This window comes from Vipera ursinii, assembly GCF_947247035.1.
Source record: "Vipera ursinii genome assembly, chromosome: 5".
Classification (NCBI taxonomy): Eukaryota; Metazoa; Chordata; class Lepidosauria; order Squamata; family Viperidae; genus Vipera; species Vipera ursinii.
Window position 1 is genome coordinate 44,462,485 of NC_139518.1, and position 15,416 is coordinate 44,477,900.

At 41.6% G+C, this 15,416-nt stretch overlaps 1 protein-coding gene across 8 annotated transcripts; it reads left to right on the forward strand.

Moving 5' to 3' along the window:
• The first annotated feature begins 1,618 nt into the window (after positions 1–1,618).
• Positions 1,619–14,312, forward strand: HPS1 (HPS1 biogenesis of lysosomal organelles complex 3 subunit 1). Of its 8 annotated transcripts, none has more exons than XM_083364348.1 (19): positions 1,622–1,939; positions 2,386–2,502; positions 2,991–3,128; positions 4,779–4,921; positions 5,693–5,801; positions 6,174–6,334; positions 6,549–6,660; positions 7,432–7,524; positions 7,775–7,844; positions 8,448–8,512; positions 9,387–9,554; positions 9,648–9,827; positions 10,075–10,142; positions 10,878–11,003; positions 11,158–11,222; positions 11,820–11,965; positions 12,095–12,273; positions 12,775–12,857; positions 13,310–14,312. In XM_083364348.1, exons 1-19 carry the CDS (start codon positions 1,829–1,831, stop codon positions 13,354–13,356), a joined length of 2,181 nt encoding a protein of 726 aa, XP_083220474.1. In that variant the 5' UTR covers positions 1,622–1,828; the 3' UTR covers positions 13,357–14,312. The 8 variants fall into 8 exon arrangements, 6 of the variants coding, with proteins under 6 accessions (XP_083220474.1, XP_083220473.1, XP_083220476.1 ...); XM_083364347.1 differs by having other exon boundaries at positions 1,625–1,939; positions 12,095–12,208; XM_083364350.1 differs by having other exon boundaries at positions 1,799–1,944; positions 12,095–12,208.
• The last annotated feature ends 1,104 nt before the right edge of the window (positions 14,313–15,416 follow it).

Sequence of the window (15,416 nt, forward strand, 5' to 3'; positions counted from 1 at the left end):
AGACCCAGCTGTGTGAGCCTGACAGCGTGGATGAAGATGACCCACAGCTGGCCCTGTTCAAGGACGCCCGACGCAGGAGGCAGTCAATCAGGAGTAAACAGAGGAAGGCAATGGGGCACCTCGGAAGGAGGCAGAGAGAAGCCACGCCCTGAACTGTATAAAAGGGGAATGCGTGGGAGGGCTGGTTTGCTGAAGGCAACCGCTTGATTAGTTCCTGTTTCATAGCTCCTGTTTCATGGTTGGTGTCTTGTTTTCCTGTTTTATGTTAATAAATTTGGCAGGCTTAATTCCAGCCTCTTGCCTTCTTGTAAAAGGGGTTGTCCCTGCCTTTTCTGCAGGGCCAGTAGCAGGCTGGTACAGAACACCCTGAGCTACAAATATTCTCCTTTATTTGTACCACATTTTTCAATGAAATTAGTATCACAGCCAAATTAAATACTACAAACCAGTTCTTGAGCCAGCAGAAAACTATACCAGTATAAACTTTATTTCTCATACTAGTGATTCCTAACAAATGGTGCCCTCCTTGTTGCATTGTACGAGGCACATTAAGGATAGATTTCCCTGGCTTTTTATCCTTCCCTTCCCACAAATATCAGCCAATGAGAAAGCATGCATCAATACTCTTCCTACAGTGGCCTGGGGTTGGAGGTTGGGAGGCGAAGATGCCGACAGATGACTAGACCAGCAAGTTTAGGGTTTTTATGTGGGCGCATGGAAGCATGACTATAAGCTGATATATCTTTTGGAATCGCACTAAACTCGTGTCCAAAAAGAGTTCTTTCAAGTTTAGTGCTATTCCAGAAGAGTGCTAAACTCACTTTCAGAAGCATCCTGGACACCAGCTGATAGGTGCTGGCCTAGTTGTGCCCTAAAGCAGCAGAGACAACTTGCCCTAGTTTCAATAGGCAGCTCACTCTCTAACCCCATCTCCACTTCTGGTCAGATGCTGATCATTCCAGATGGATTTTTAATACTTTAAGCAGATATTCTGGGAGGCACTGGCTAGGACGCAGAGAGAAGGAGATGTGGCTCCATCAGCCGAAAGACATCACACCTCTTAGAATTCACTTGACACCACTTTGACCAGCGAAGTTTTACTTTTCGCTTTGGTGAGTGAAACTTATCAGTTCGCATCCGTGGCGAAAATTGAGGGGAGAAAGGGGGAAACACTGCTTTGACATCAGTACAGACTTAAAGCTGCCACAGATACCGGTTGGGGAAGAGATTAGGTCCGCGACATCACCTCACAGCCGAAAAAGGGCTTGCTGAGCGGCATCGAGAAGCAGCCAGGATGCAAGTGAAAAGGGGCTCTGTCCTCCCTCCCCAGAGAAAAGGCAGCAGCCGGCCAAACCATACTGTGCCTCCTTCCTTTGCGGCCCTGCTAGACCGAGGGGTCGCTCGGGGTGTCTCTCCATCTTCCCTTCGGATAACCAACTTTCATCTCGCCGTCCCCCGCCAGCACCTTGTCGAAGAGCCCCGCCCTATCTCCTCTCAAAGGCGAAGCGGCGCGCTTTCACTGAGCCGGCCAAACAGCCAACCGAGCGGCGAGGAAATAGGTGAGGCAAGGGCGCTTTCTTTCCTCTCCGCCCTCCGCCTAGTAGTAGGCTGGCCGCCGGTTTGATCCAAAGCAAACCGAACCCCCTAAACAGCAACGCCCAAAGGGCGGCCACGGCGGGCGGGGGAGCTCCGAGCCTTCTCTGCTTCGGGCGGAGCTGAGTCGGCGGCTCCTACGTTTTCCCGGGCAGAGTCACGCGCCCGCCTACCCGCCCTCCCGGCTCCGCGCGGGCTTGGCTTGGCTTGGCTTACCCAAGTTCGTCTGGAGTGGATGAGAACCGCTTTGGGACTGGGCCGTTCCTTCTGCTCAGCTCAAAAACTGAAAAGACCCCGCGGTTGCACGTTCGCAGCCGGCCTCGCTTGGAGGCGTGTCCCAGGACGGGTAAGGTAGGGCAATTGGGTGCAACGGGCCCGTCTGTGGCCTGAAAAAAGTTCTCTTCCTTCCGGGGAAAATCGTCGTGACATCCTGGCGCTTAGTCCTGGTGGGTTTCCAGCTTGAGTGTTGCTTCTTTCCTTCCCTTCTTCCTCTGCCAACTGTAGAAACAAGTTTCGTTTCCATATATATACCAAGCAGTGGAGAAGAGGTTCTTGGCTCTTCCTTCTTTCTACAGGCCTCCTTGGAGCACCATCACTATTATAGATGATAAGTTTGCTTACTGACCCATGCTCAGTTCTCCAGTGGTTACCATTTTTACTGCCCCCCCCCTTTTGTATTTCTTGCTAGATCCAAAACTGGTCTTTTTTTCTTCTTTGTTTTTCAGCTCCGCGTAAACAGGAAGTAAATTTAGGTAACCACCTTAAAAGCTATGTGTGTATATTTCTCTACAGATGAAGTGCATCCTCATTTCCAGTGAGGGTGCTGAAGTCCTTTTCTACTGGGCAGATGCAGACTTTATGGCAATCCTACATCAGCGATTTGGAACCCAGGATCAGAATGAGGATGAAGTAAGATCTGAAGAGAGAATTAGCAGAAAATGCGGGAGCAGGAGATTGATGCTCTTGGGTTCAGCTCCATTTAGAAATTGTAACTCTTGAAGCATTAGAGCAAGTGTACCTAAGGTTTTTTTGGATGCCCAAATGGCAGCCTGCCAGTTTTTGCAGCCCCCAGAGCCCCTTGTCAGTAGATGGAGTCAAACGTTTTTAGGCCTGTTTCTACAGTATATGTTTTGTAGTTCAGGGGATTAAAGAGCACAATGGGTCCTTTAAGCCTTGCCAAATCACTCAAGAAAGGAGTAGTGGCCCTGTAAACTTTTGAAATATTGCTTCTTGGTCTGCTGTGCAAAGCCTAATGTGGTTGGGAAAGTTCATAGTTACATGCTCCTGTTTAAGTGATTATGTATAACTTCTTGGAAGGATATTAGGTTTCTGCTTTTCCAAGATATGTGTGCTAATTGGAAGTCAGGAACATTTGCTGGTTTTCCTTCTTTTCACAGATACCTTCTGTGGAAGACAGCATCAACACATTGTTTGCCCCCATGATCATCTCCTGTGCAACTATGCTAGAAAAGTTAGGAGACACATACACTTGCTTCTCTGCTGAAAATGGCAAGCATCTCTATGTGCTGCATATGGTAATTACTCACTGCTCTGTATTGCAAGCAGTTGGTGAACTTCTAACAGGGAGGGGATAAATACCTTCTGGATATGCCACTTGTTTTAGGACAGAAATTAACTGTCCAGTTTCAAAGTAATATTTTCTCTCTTCTCCCAAAAGTGTTTTGTTTTGTTTCTGTGCAAAAAAAAAATCTCTACAACTCTGACTTTTTTTAAAAGCTAAAAATAACAATAAAACAGTATTAAATAACATTGCTTAAAGCAGCAGTAAGTAAAGATCATCATATCTTTCCCTGACCAGGGGCATTCTTATCTGAATTGCATTTTAGTTCTCATAAACATTAGTTCATGGCCACAATTAGGTGAGTATTTCAGTCAAAAAGGAGAGCCAACTAGATTTTTTTTTCCTCTACAGATTAGCTGAGGAGTCTCTCAATCTTCTCAGTTAGTTCTTCTGAGTGTTTCAGTTGCAGGCAGATTTTTATCAGAAGATGTCATAGCCTAATTTCTGTGGTCTCAAGCCAATTTGGACTTTTTAATTGATAAATTAGGTGCCATGGATATCTAAAGCACATATATCCATATATGTGCATATGAAGGCCCAAGAGATCCTTCAGCTGGATTTGTACATAGTTCAACTCCTCTTATATCCAAGCTTGGAGAGGGCTTTCCAAAAGGGATTTCTTGCCTGCAGTGCCAGAGAGGTTAATGTTTGCAGAACAAGTGAAAGGTTTATACAAAAGCATTTTAAATAACTTTATTTTAACATCCTCCTTGAAGATCTAATTGGTGTGGGGGGATGTAGATCTATTGAATACATGCTTTCTTAAAGTTGGCTGTCCAGGGCTGGGTAACTCTTAAGGCCCAGCAGAAGAAGGCTAGTAAAAGGGAATACCTAGCTGAGATCCAATTACATCTGAGGACACATAGTTAAACAGCAAACTCCACATTTAAAGATAGTCCTCATGTAATGATGGTAATTGGGACTGGCATCTCCATTGCTAACATTTGCTCTTAGGCAAATCCTGCATGACCACAATGTCCTGCAGTTAGGTGATCGACATTTGCAACCTTCTGCTGGCTTCCCCATTGCCAGAATCCAGCAGTAAAGATCAGAAATGGCAATCACACGACCATGGGATACAACCATCGTAATGTGAGCTGATTGCCATCACAGTCATATGACCATGGGACATTGCAATGGTTGTACCTATGAGAAACATTCAGTGATGTCATAACTTTGAACAGTTGCTGAATGAGTGGTCACTGAACTATCTGTATTCTTTTCCTTATTTTTTGGTTTCAATGTTTGAAACTAAACTTTTGGTTTTTATCTTTTTTCCTACAAAGAATAAATTATTTTTGTCAACCACAAGCCACATTCATCCTGGAAACAGTATATTGTAGAGTGGACACTTTTTGGTAAGTCTCAGACAGTGTTCTCTAAAGTGGGCTCAGTGACTTTAACCATCCTCCGTGAACTGCCTTTGACTTCAAACATAGTTTATTTGAAAATAAAAAGGTACTTTTGAAGTTTTGGAGCAGTAAAAAGGACTTTTAAGTAATGTTAATTTTATGGTAAACGTTACCAGCAGTATGTTCTTGATTTTGTTTTCTTGTACTTGTAGCCGATGCAGTTCTGTAGGTGTGTTTTGCTTGTTTTTCAGTTTAGTGAGTGCCTGTACATTGCAATGAATGGAGACGGCCATGAGAGTGAGGATGACTTGCGCCGTCAGCTCTATGTGCTCAGAAGATTAACTGAGGCTCACTTCGGCCTAGTCACACTGGACAGCCACCTCTTCCAACGGGAGTGAGTGACTGGGTGAAGATGGGATTTTTGTTTTGTTGGATTTTTCATTGTGGCCTTTTCTTGGATGGAACATCAACCAGGCTTTTTATATGTTGTTCTTCAGCTCTACTAACATTAAGCTCCTCTTTTGTAATTGTGCTAAGTGACATGAGAGCAAGATCTTCTTTTTCATTTTCCTCACTCTTACAATTTACACTTGCAGAAATGTGCACATGTAGTAGTCCTGGACATACAGCTGTAATAAAGTATGTATCAACATTGGCAAGTTTAAGACATTTGGATTTCAACTTTGAGAAGGAGGCTGGTTAGAGAATTTTGGAAAATTGAAGTCCACATGTCTTGAAGTTGCCAAGATCAAGAACCACTGCTGTAATACAACCGTCTGGCCAATGCCACTTCTAGGCTTTGCAATTTTCAGGAACTCCGTGTTGGGAATACCAGCTTCATGAAACTCGAACACATATCTCCCATGTGTTAGGAGTTGGTCACAAGGTTCTGAGATAGAAAAGTTGGTATTACTTATAATTGAGAGGCAAATTACAGCAACACAGAAGCTGTTGTATGGCTTAGAGTACTTATCAGCAAATGTGTTGTATTGCTTGATATATTAAGGAAGACTGCATAGTTGAATTAAGGATAATGACTAGAATGCAATGGCATTTTCCACTGTAGATAGAAAGGGGAACCAATGGCAATGCATGAAGGGGAAGGTGGTGAAAAGGGAAAATTAGCCCTGGCTATACTGAGCTGATTGGCTGTTGTTGTTTTTAGACTTCGACCAACAGAAACTGAACAACGAGCTCACATCTGGAGGCTTTTTCAGAGCTTGCTGCAGACGTATAACCAGCTGCGTGAGGAAGACCAGAGTTTTGCTGTAGAGGTAGAATGGGGTTGTTGGAATGCTTGTGAGATGCGTCATTTTAAGAATGGAGATAGCGAGCCAGAATATGTGACTGTCCCTTGGAAGAAGTAAGCATAACTTCAGGATAAAGCAGGTATTGGCCATTTTAGGTGGGAGTTTTTGAGCCAATAGGCTGAGAGAATGCTAGAATGGGGAAAGTGCTAGTACTGATGGCGTTTGTACTGTTTAATTAAATAGGGCTTAGGATGAAGGAATTTATCCTACATTTGTCTAGAGGAATAAAAAAGTACTTTTTGTACTATAGAGGAATTGTCTGAAGGACTACAAGCTCCAAAGGTGGGAGTGGAGAAGTTTTTGAAATATAAATCTCCCTCTGCTCATTTTTATTAGGCTGTAGAACGGCTGATCCATCCGCAGCTGTGTGAACAATGTATTGAATTCTTGGAGCGCCAAGTTGTACACTTCATCAATAGTAACACTGAATGTGCTGGACATGAAGTAGTGCATGCCTTTCTGCTCATACACACTAAACTACTTGCCTTTTACTCCAGGTAAACTCCTAGTTCTCCTCAGTCATATCCCCCCAGTGCAGGTGCTGCTTTTCCCAATAAAATATTTAATACTTCCCACTATCTGGGCCTCCTCCTTTGATACTTCCTATTGTCTGGTCCTCCAGTTTGCTTTCTTTGTCCCTTTGGGAAGCCGATACAGTATGTGGCTTCCCTAACAATTACATTCTTTTTCTCCGTGGCACTTTGTTTCCAGCCGGAATGCCAGCTCTCTGCGACCAGCTGACTTGCTCACTCTGCTCCTGATTGTGCAAGATCTTTATCCCAGCTCTTTTAAGGACCAGCCTGTTTCCGAAGTGCTTGCCCAGGTAAAGAAATAACTCTTCCATATGAAGGGAGTTGCATAAGAATCTCTTGGCCTATCACCCTCTTCTTCCTTCCCTCTGAGAATCCCTTTGACAACTGTTTTGGGATGGAATGTCAAAATAGAATTAGGTAGAAACAGAATTCTGTGATAGGGATCTTGAATGGAGAACTTTTATTCATACAAATATTTATGTGCCGGATATAGAGATATATGCTACTTTTCCTTCAGACGCTTAAGACAACATGATAAGCACTCCCTTCTCCAGTGTTTCTCTCAACAATTAAAGGTATTAGGCTGAAAAATAGTGACTGATCAAAAGCTCTTTTGGTTGAAAATGAACTTACATCAACTTCTCTTCAGTTTTAGTATCTTAATTACTAAATAACATTGGCTATATACGATTTGCTCAAATGTTCGAGTCTTTCTTGAATGACACTGGTAGTTCATTATTAGACTTGAATTAGAATTCAGAAGATTAGTTCAAATCCCCATCAGCTGTAAATGTCATTGATGTTCACTCAACCTATCTAAAATGAAGTTGAAAGATGTCATAAATATGTTATCCTCTTTAAAAGAAGAACGGGATGAATGTGACAGTTTCTATTTACAGTGTTAGCTTCTGAAAATGCTTATTTTCCCATGTTTTTCTATTACTTTAATTTCCCACAGGGCTACAAAATTAAGTTATGATTAGGCATTGTGAAAAATTAAACACTGGAAAAATAGCTTTTTATAGTGGAACTGGATGCTGATGCCAAATCTGTCTGTTCAGCCTATAGAGGGAGCAATAAGCCTTCAGAGACCTCAAAGCAGTGAGAGTATTCCAGTGAACAATCCCTTTTACCACAGCACTTCTCAAGAACAGGTGAGTACAGGCTGGTCTTTGGTGTGACCTTTCAGATACTTAATGTGGCTTGGGATTTGGACACCGGGTGTGGACTTTGAAAAAGTAGAAAACAAGAAAGCTTCTCTGAGGTTTGGGACGAGCTGTTTGGGATACGTTCTTTGCCAGGATGGTTAATCTCTGTTGCACATTGTAAGAATTTCTTCAGGGACATATGGGAGGAAGCCATGTTGAGTCTTGGCTGAGTCAGTTCCCTTCCGCCTTCCCTCAGATAGCAGATGATCTCTCTATGCCTGAAGAGTTCTTCACCCCCAAGGCTTCCCCTAGCCAACAGAGCACGGGTGAGTTCAGGATCAATTGTGGAGAACATTGAGATGAGACTATGGAGAATGAGGGGCATTCTGTTATGGCTCTGAGTAGGACTTTTTCAGGAGAAGTGGGTTGCATATTAATTGGCTGCAATAAATGGCAATTACTATTAGCTTGCTTGCTTGCTTGCTTGCTTGCTTGCTTGCTTGCTTGCTTGCTTGCTTGCTTGCAACAGAGCTCTACTACTATTGTGACATTAGAAAAATAATAACATAAAGCTGAGAAAACCTGTGGAAAAATGGGATATATATTGCTCCAGATGCCTGGATTGGACAATTATGGTCAAAATCTCTTGTCTTAGTTGCTGTCTTTTTGACTTCTTTCCTGTTCTTGAAGGTAAGGGTATCTTGCGTGCTTATAAGGATTATCAGTCAGTAGTTATGCAGCTATTCCACATTTATTTTTAATGTATTTTTGTGGGGAAAAGAAAATATGTGAGAACACAGAGGCTCCAAGCGGAAGACGATTGTGACTGAACATGTCAGTAAAAATTTGTATTTGAAGCAGGGGCAAGTATATAAGGAGGCTAAGTTTGGAAGCACTCTTATTCTCTCTTCTTTTTCTGCTGTCTGAAGGAAGTGCCTGGACCGAGGGCGTGGATTCACAGAGTGATGGAGAGGTAAATTCTGCTGATTTCTTGGTAAGTGCTTGGATTAGGGCTGCTAGCTTTATAATCCATTTTTGTACTTCATCTTTTTGGGCTTTACTCTTTCCTAGACTTTTCTCTAACCTTCATCTATTTTATCACCATATCAGAAATGACTTTAGGGTTCCCACCACCCACTCACTGCCCTTTCTGTGAGCCAAGCCTCTAGCATAGGCTTGCATTCATTTGTTGTCCCCATATGAAGAAGAAAAGAATAAAATGAAACCTCTCAAATGCTATAAAACTCCACAAAATATAAAATGTAGCAATAAAGAAACTCATCAGTGGAAAATGGAGTGAGGCTAAGGACTATTCTATAATGAATCAAAGAGTTCAAGACAGAAGAGAAAACAAGGGATTTTTTTATAGTAGCTTTCCCAGACTTGGGATCCCCCAGATGCATTAGGCTGCAATCTTCATAGTCTTCAACCAATACAGACTCCTAGCTGGAGGATTTGGGGGGGCTTGTTCTGTGACACAATACATGTTTCCATTTTGCATAATAATAGATGGATAGCCTGCCTATTCCAAGGCATTCTCCATCTCAATTCTTTTTTGTCCTGAAAGAATCATTTAAGCTTTGAACAAGTTGCCTCATCCTAATTAAAAAAACAAACCTCTGGGTAAATGTTCTGTTACATATATATATACATACATACATACATACATACATATATATATACATATATATACACATACACACACACACACACACACACATATATATATATACACACACACATACATACACACACATATACATACACACACACTAAATCATAATGAAACAAAATTGGAACACTAATCTGAATATATACTGCAGTTCATTTTATTTTAATTTCATGACACCTGTACATTTTCTTCCTAGGTGGCTGAGGATTTGCTGCATGTTATAGAATCCCCAGCCTCAGAAGCTACAAATCCACGGAGAATATTTCTGGATGTCAACTTGAAAGAAGGCTACTGCCCCATGATGCCACACACAATGCACTGCCTTTCACTCTGGCCAGGCATCTTGCTGGTACTCCTCACAAAGGTGAACAGAGTCCACAGACATTCATTTAATATCATCCAGACTGGCGGGTTCAGAATGTCCACCCTTTAAATGTCCACCCTCTTTGTCTTCTAGAACCCCAGTTCCCAAGCAGCCCTTTCTCTCTACCAATTGCTGGATGGAATCCTAATGATAGAGAAGAAGTTGAAAGAGGGACAGGAGACTCGGCAACCTCTGCGTTCTCAGCCATTATTTTTGGAGCTCCGACATCGAATGGACAAATTTGTCAAGAAACTAAGTGGACAAGAGTCACAGGTAAAAAAATAACTTCACCTACACAGAAAATAAGTAGTTAGTGGATGCTTTTCTCAATATAAAGAGGGCTGGGCTAATTACTGGTAAAATCAAATCCTTCAGTATGGGTTAGAATTGAGTAGACCTTTACAGTGGTTGAGATCCCACTTTGCTATGGGAATGATAGTGAGACCTCCTAAATAAGAAAATAGCTGAACTCTGTTGTGTAATGGATTCTTAATGCAACTTGTTTCTCTATGTTCCTCAGTTGCAGAATACTTGGCAGGAGTTAAAGAACAAAATTTCCTCTCGAAGTGAGTGTGGGAGTTCCTTGGAGTGAGTATTAGTGAAAATTATCACACTTGCTGACTGATAAGCACAAGTAAATTCATCCATTCAAGCAGAATATATCTATGGCAGACATGTCAAACTTGCGACATCATGTGACATCGCGCAACGTATCGGGACGGTTTTGCCATTGCTGGCAATGGGGTGGCCGCAGCTTCCGGCTGATGCATCCGGCCCGTGGGCCGGCAGTTTGACACCCCTGATCTATGGGATAGTTTAAATTTTGCACCTGTGAGTATTTAGAATACAGATCTTGTTTAAAAGAATTAACAAAGATGTTCAAAATTGAATATAGCAAGAACTAAAATGTGAAAGATACAATAAGCAGGAGTGGGGCTGTCAGAGCTCCAATTGATTATGATTGATAAAATCCAGAGGGACAGGAGATCATTTCCTGAGGTGGGAAGCAGATGAAACTGTAGTTTAAAGCTTAAAATAGGAATGCTATATTTTAAACAAGAGATTGTTTTGTCCAAGGTAAACCCTAAAGCTAAAGAGTCCAATACTTCAACTAATACTTTTGTGCAGCAAAGAAAATATACAGAAAACATACTCAAATATTGGGAAAAGGAAAGGAATTCCATATGGATAATTAGTTTTCCTGAATTGTTGATGTGCTCTTTATAAAAAGTAATTGTAGGGGGAAAAATGCAAGCCCAAATCAGGAGTGATATTTAGAGCAAGAGATGTTCTAAAAACATACTGATATTTATTTTGTTTCAGGCTTTTGCAGGCATTTTGCAATGTCCGGCGGCAGCTCTGTGCTGTATATCGGCTTCTCTTCCTTGGCTCTTCAGGGGCCCAAGGCCTGCCTCAAAATTTGCTGGAGCAGGTGCAGCAATTCACACAGTGAGTGAGAAGGAGCAGAAAGATGAACTTGCAGCAGAGAGTCGGGTGGGTGGCAGGATTTGTAGGTGCCAAGCAAGGTTGTCCATGACTTGTGTGCATAACAGCATTAGTACTTTATTTATTTATTTATTTTTTCTCCACCTTGTATTGTCAGGGACAAGCTCCGAGATTGGAAAGACTTCTTACTGGTGAAGAGCAAGCGTAACGTTACCATGGTGTCATATCCTTTGATGTTCACCATTTTCTCCCCATCTTTCCATTTGGGTGGGGGATGCTGGAAGGCCTATGGGAAGATAGAGAGAGGTTCTAGAGAAGGGAAGGGGAAGCAGCGAGCAAAATACTGTTTTGAAATAACTATTGAAGCAACCTTGGCAGAGAGGGAATTTCTTGGGAAAGCAGCCTTGAAAAGAAGAATTTCTTTCCCATCTTCACACGCACAAAATCTGTTAAGGGTTTCCCTTGCATGTCACAAAACGGGAGTAGAAGAGCACAGTTCCTAAGTTTCTCAGGTGTTGGAACAGAGCCATAAAAAACATGGTCTTGAAGAATAACAGAAATACAGCAAGAAAGTATCCATACTCCTGGATAAATATTAAACTCTAAAGAGATTAAATGATAGCTCTGTTATTCATTTAATTCTGGTTTGTTTGTTTGTTTTTTAAAAAATAGGGATTGGACTTTTGACTCCAAAAATTCTACGACGTGTCTAAATATTGTTGTAGAGAGTGAATGTTTAAGGCTACTGTTCGAGCTGGTCATGGCCAAAATGGAAACAGATGCCTATCTTTAACCAAGTTCTTAACTTGCTTTCATCCACATATTTGGAAAATTTCCCAGGGCTTGTGCATTTCATCTACGTAGATCGTACAGTAGGACAAATGGTGGCTCCGTCACTTGGCATATCAGAGGAATCTACTTCAGAGTTAGGCAAAGGACCTCTGCTTGAATTTATAAAAAAGAAGGTAATAATGGGTGATTGACAAGTACCGGTATATATACTGATATAATTTCAATGGGAGATGTTGAATTTGAGGTTTGGGCCGACTCTAAAGCAGCTTTTACCTTCCTTTCTCTCTGCCTTTGGTCCACAGGTATGGTCACTGGTGGCTATGGCTCGAAGCTACTTGCAGAAGGGCTACACCACACTGATGGTCCGGGATGGAGACTACTATTGTACCTACTTCCTCTGGTTTGAGAATGAGCTGGTAATTATGGAGGAACCTGGAACTGAGAGGAGAAGAGAGGGGGCAGGATGCTGTTTTACAACTTGGTATATAAAAAAGGTTGATTCAGAAGCTGAAAACCCTTTCTTTAGAGCGTGATGCAAATGATATACAGAGATTTGTTTTGGTATACCCAAATTAAATTCATAATCTTTCCCCATTAAATCTATAACTGGCTTCCCCTAGTTTCTTTATTTAATTGATATAATTTATGGCCAGGGAGAGTCTCTTTTTCTTCTGCTGCTGCTTAAACAACGTGCAATCAGAAACCCTTCCTGATTTATTGCACATCTTCCAGAGACCCACCAATAAAACCAGATTTACTCATCTTTGATGAGGTACCGGCCTTTTCCAGTTTTGGGGATGAACAACTAATGTGGCAGTTAAGCACTGACGACAGGAAGATAGTACAGACTGATGACTTTAGTCCAGTCTTTCTGAAGAGTACTAGGATGAGGATGCCTTCCTTAGCCATGAGCTAAGAATACATACATCTCCTTCAGTTCCAGACATCTTTTTCTTGACAGTTTCTTTCTGTTTCCATGTAGGGATATAAGCTGGAGGTTATGGAAGTGCCAGTGCTTACTGATGATTCAGTTCCCATTGGGACACTGGCAGGTGATTATTACAGGTAAGCAAGGTTTCTGACTCCATAGATACTGATGGGTGCAGAAGGGATTTGATTCAAGCTCTGCGATTGGATGAAAAGGACAATGTTTACAACTTAATTAGCTTAACTGCCTCTTCCTAGCATTGGTATAACTCACAACTTTGAAGTGTGCGGCCTCCAACATCAAATTTAAACCTATACTGTAAGTTATCTTTGTGTGATATGAAGTTGAAAGGTGTTGTAACCATCACCATTCTCACAACTATATCTTTTACTTTGCATAACATTGGGAGAGATCTTTAAATTGCCTAAAATTGTATGGATATACTTTTAACTTTGTGTAAGCCTGTTGACACTCGACGTGCAATGCTTTTGTCTCGTGCTGAATAGACCATTGAAGCTTTGTAGAACTTTCTTGGTTTCACCCTTTCGCCACTACCCACCTTTACCCATTTTCTGACTCTCTCATACAGGAAACTGCTCCGTTATTTTGGCAGGAAACATGCCAATGAAGTGGTGAAGTGCTATGAGCTGCTGACCATCCATCTGGGCATCATGCCAAATGAACTTATGATCCAGCAGGCACGCAGCCTGGCCCAGCAACTCTGGGAGCCAACACGCATCCCCTTGCTTTAGAGGGCTTGGCTGGTGCTCAGTGCAATTTGGCTGCTTTCTTCTTTTTGGACTATGTTGCATCTCAGGTCTCTGCTGATTTTACTTCACTGGGACAGGTCTAACTTGGGTGGCGTTTTTACTTGACCTCCATTGGATTTTCAGAGCTAGGAGATCAGTGTGTTCATTTGCCTTCCTTCACAACATCAGAGAGCTCTGTCCCAAAACTTGCCTTGGATACCAAAAGCGATTCAATGCTACTGTCATAGCATTGGCCCTTGGTGTGAATTTGTGTTGGAGAACTTGCAGTACAGGACTTCCTTTCTTATAACTGCACATCAGAACTTTGATTCAGTGGCCCATTGGGCACAGCTTGTAAATTTACCTGTTTAATATAGTGCCTCATTTTGTTAGGCACTCCATTATCATTAAATATTGATCTAAACTTGAGAAATGTAACATACAATAACTGAGAGCAGAAAAGATGATATTTTAAGCCTCTTATAACTAAGAGAGTGCCATCCACCACCCTGGCTAAATCCTAGCTATCACTCCAATTCAGTTTTTTAACTCTTATTTTTAAGTGTCTACATATCCAATGAGAGTCCTAGACTGCAACCATTCTGGTTTTTAAAGCATTTTTTAAGAATGCCTATGGGGCCCAAACAGCCCTGAACTTACTATTAAGCAAATTAAGTACATCTTCAGGGTCCGAAGGGAAGTGGGGTACCACAGAGGTTTTTCCTCCAGCTATCATGCGCTTAATTCTTTGACTGCCACACTTAATTTAGTCTTTTTGTTCGCAGTTATCTTTACCTGCCATGTTCAACTTTAATTGTATTATTAAAAATATTTCCTTTTGCATAGTGGCTGACCATTGTTAAAAAGTGTCAGTTAACGTATTGTCAGTTAAGCAATGGAAGGGCTGTAATGCATGTTGTTGGGGAATGCTGAGGACATCCATTGACCTTTGTCCCTGAGGGCATAAAAGTTCCTGGGGCTACTTTTTTTTAAAAAAAAAATATCTCCAGAGGTTTTCTGTGTTTTTTTAATCTTTATCTTGCTTTGCAGCATGCCAGCTTCCAATGTATTTATTTTATTCCTTTAAATATAATTTCAAAAGGGTGGGCATGGAATTTTTCAGGTGTCAAGGAACACATCCACAAGGACCATGTTCTCCCTCCATGATTTATAAACATTTGTAAAACTTGCATGAAAAAAGAAACATGAACATAATGACAATGATGTCTATAGAAAAAGGGCTGAGGATTCTCAGCGTTAATAGTTTATGCCAGTGGTCCCAAACCTTTATGGCTTGGTGGCCCAGCGGGGGCGGGGAGGAGGGAACCGGCCCATACAAATGTGTGCCCACCGGCCCACCATTTGTACAAGTCAATCGGCAATGTACGCACTGGCCCGTCACTTGCACAAGTTGAGCTTCATGTGTGCATGCCAGCCTGCCGCTTGTGCAAGTCAATACATTTCTTTTATTGGCTAGGAGATTATTACAGTTAAAGTTGAACACATCTGGAACATAGTAAGCTGGTTACGGCTGAACTAAATTGATTTCAGGTCTGATCTAAAACAGCTATTGGTCTATTCTTACCTGTGTCTGTTGTTGCCATTTTTTAAAAAAAAATCCCATTTATATCCCGCCCTTCTCCGAAGACTCAGGGCGGTACATTTCTCTGGCTGTGTCTGGTATAAAAATGAAATTTCTATATAATGTGCAGCTATTTTATTTTGTCTGTTTCATGTTTATCTGCAAAAAACTTTCAATATGATAGCCTATCTATCCAGGAAAAGTGGTAATTATAAGGATTACTTGTATAGGAAAGCAAGAACCAAAGTTTATTCATAATTCTTGGCAGGGGATTTCTTTATTAACAATGAAATCATTTTACAGTGCCTTCTCCCACACCTGAGTTACTATAGTCACCTGTTCTAGAACTGGCAGAAAACTATTGA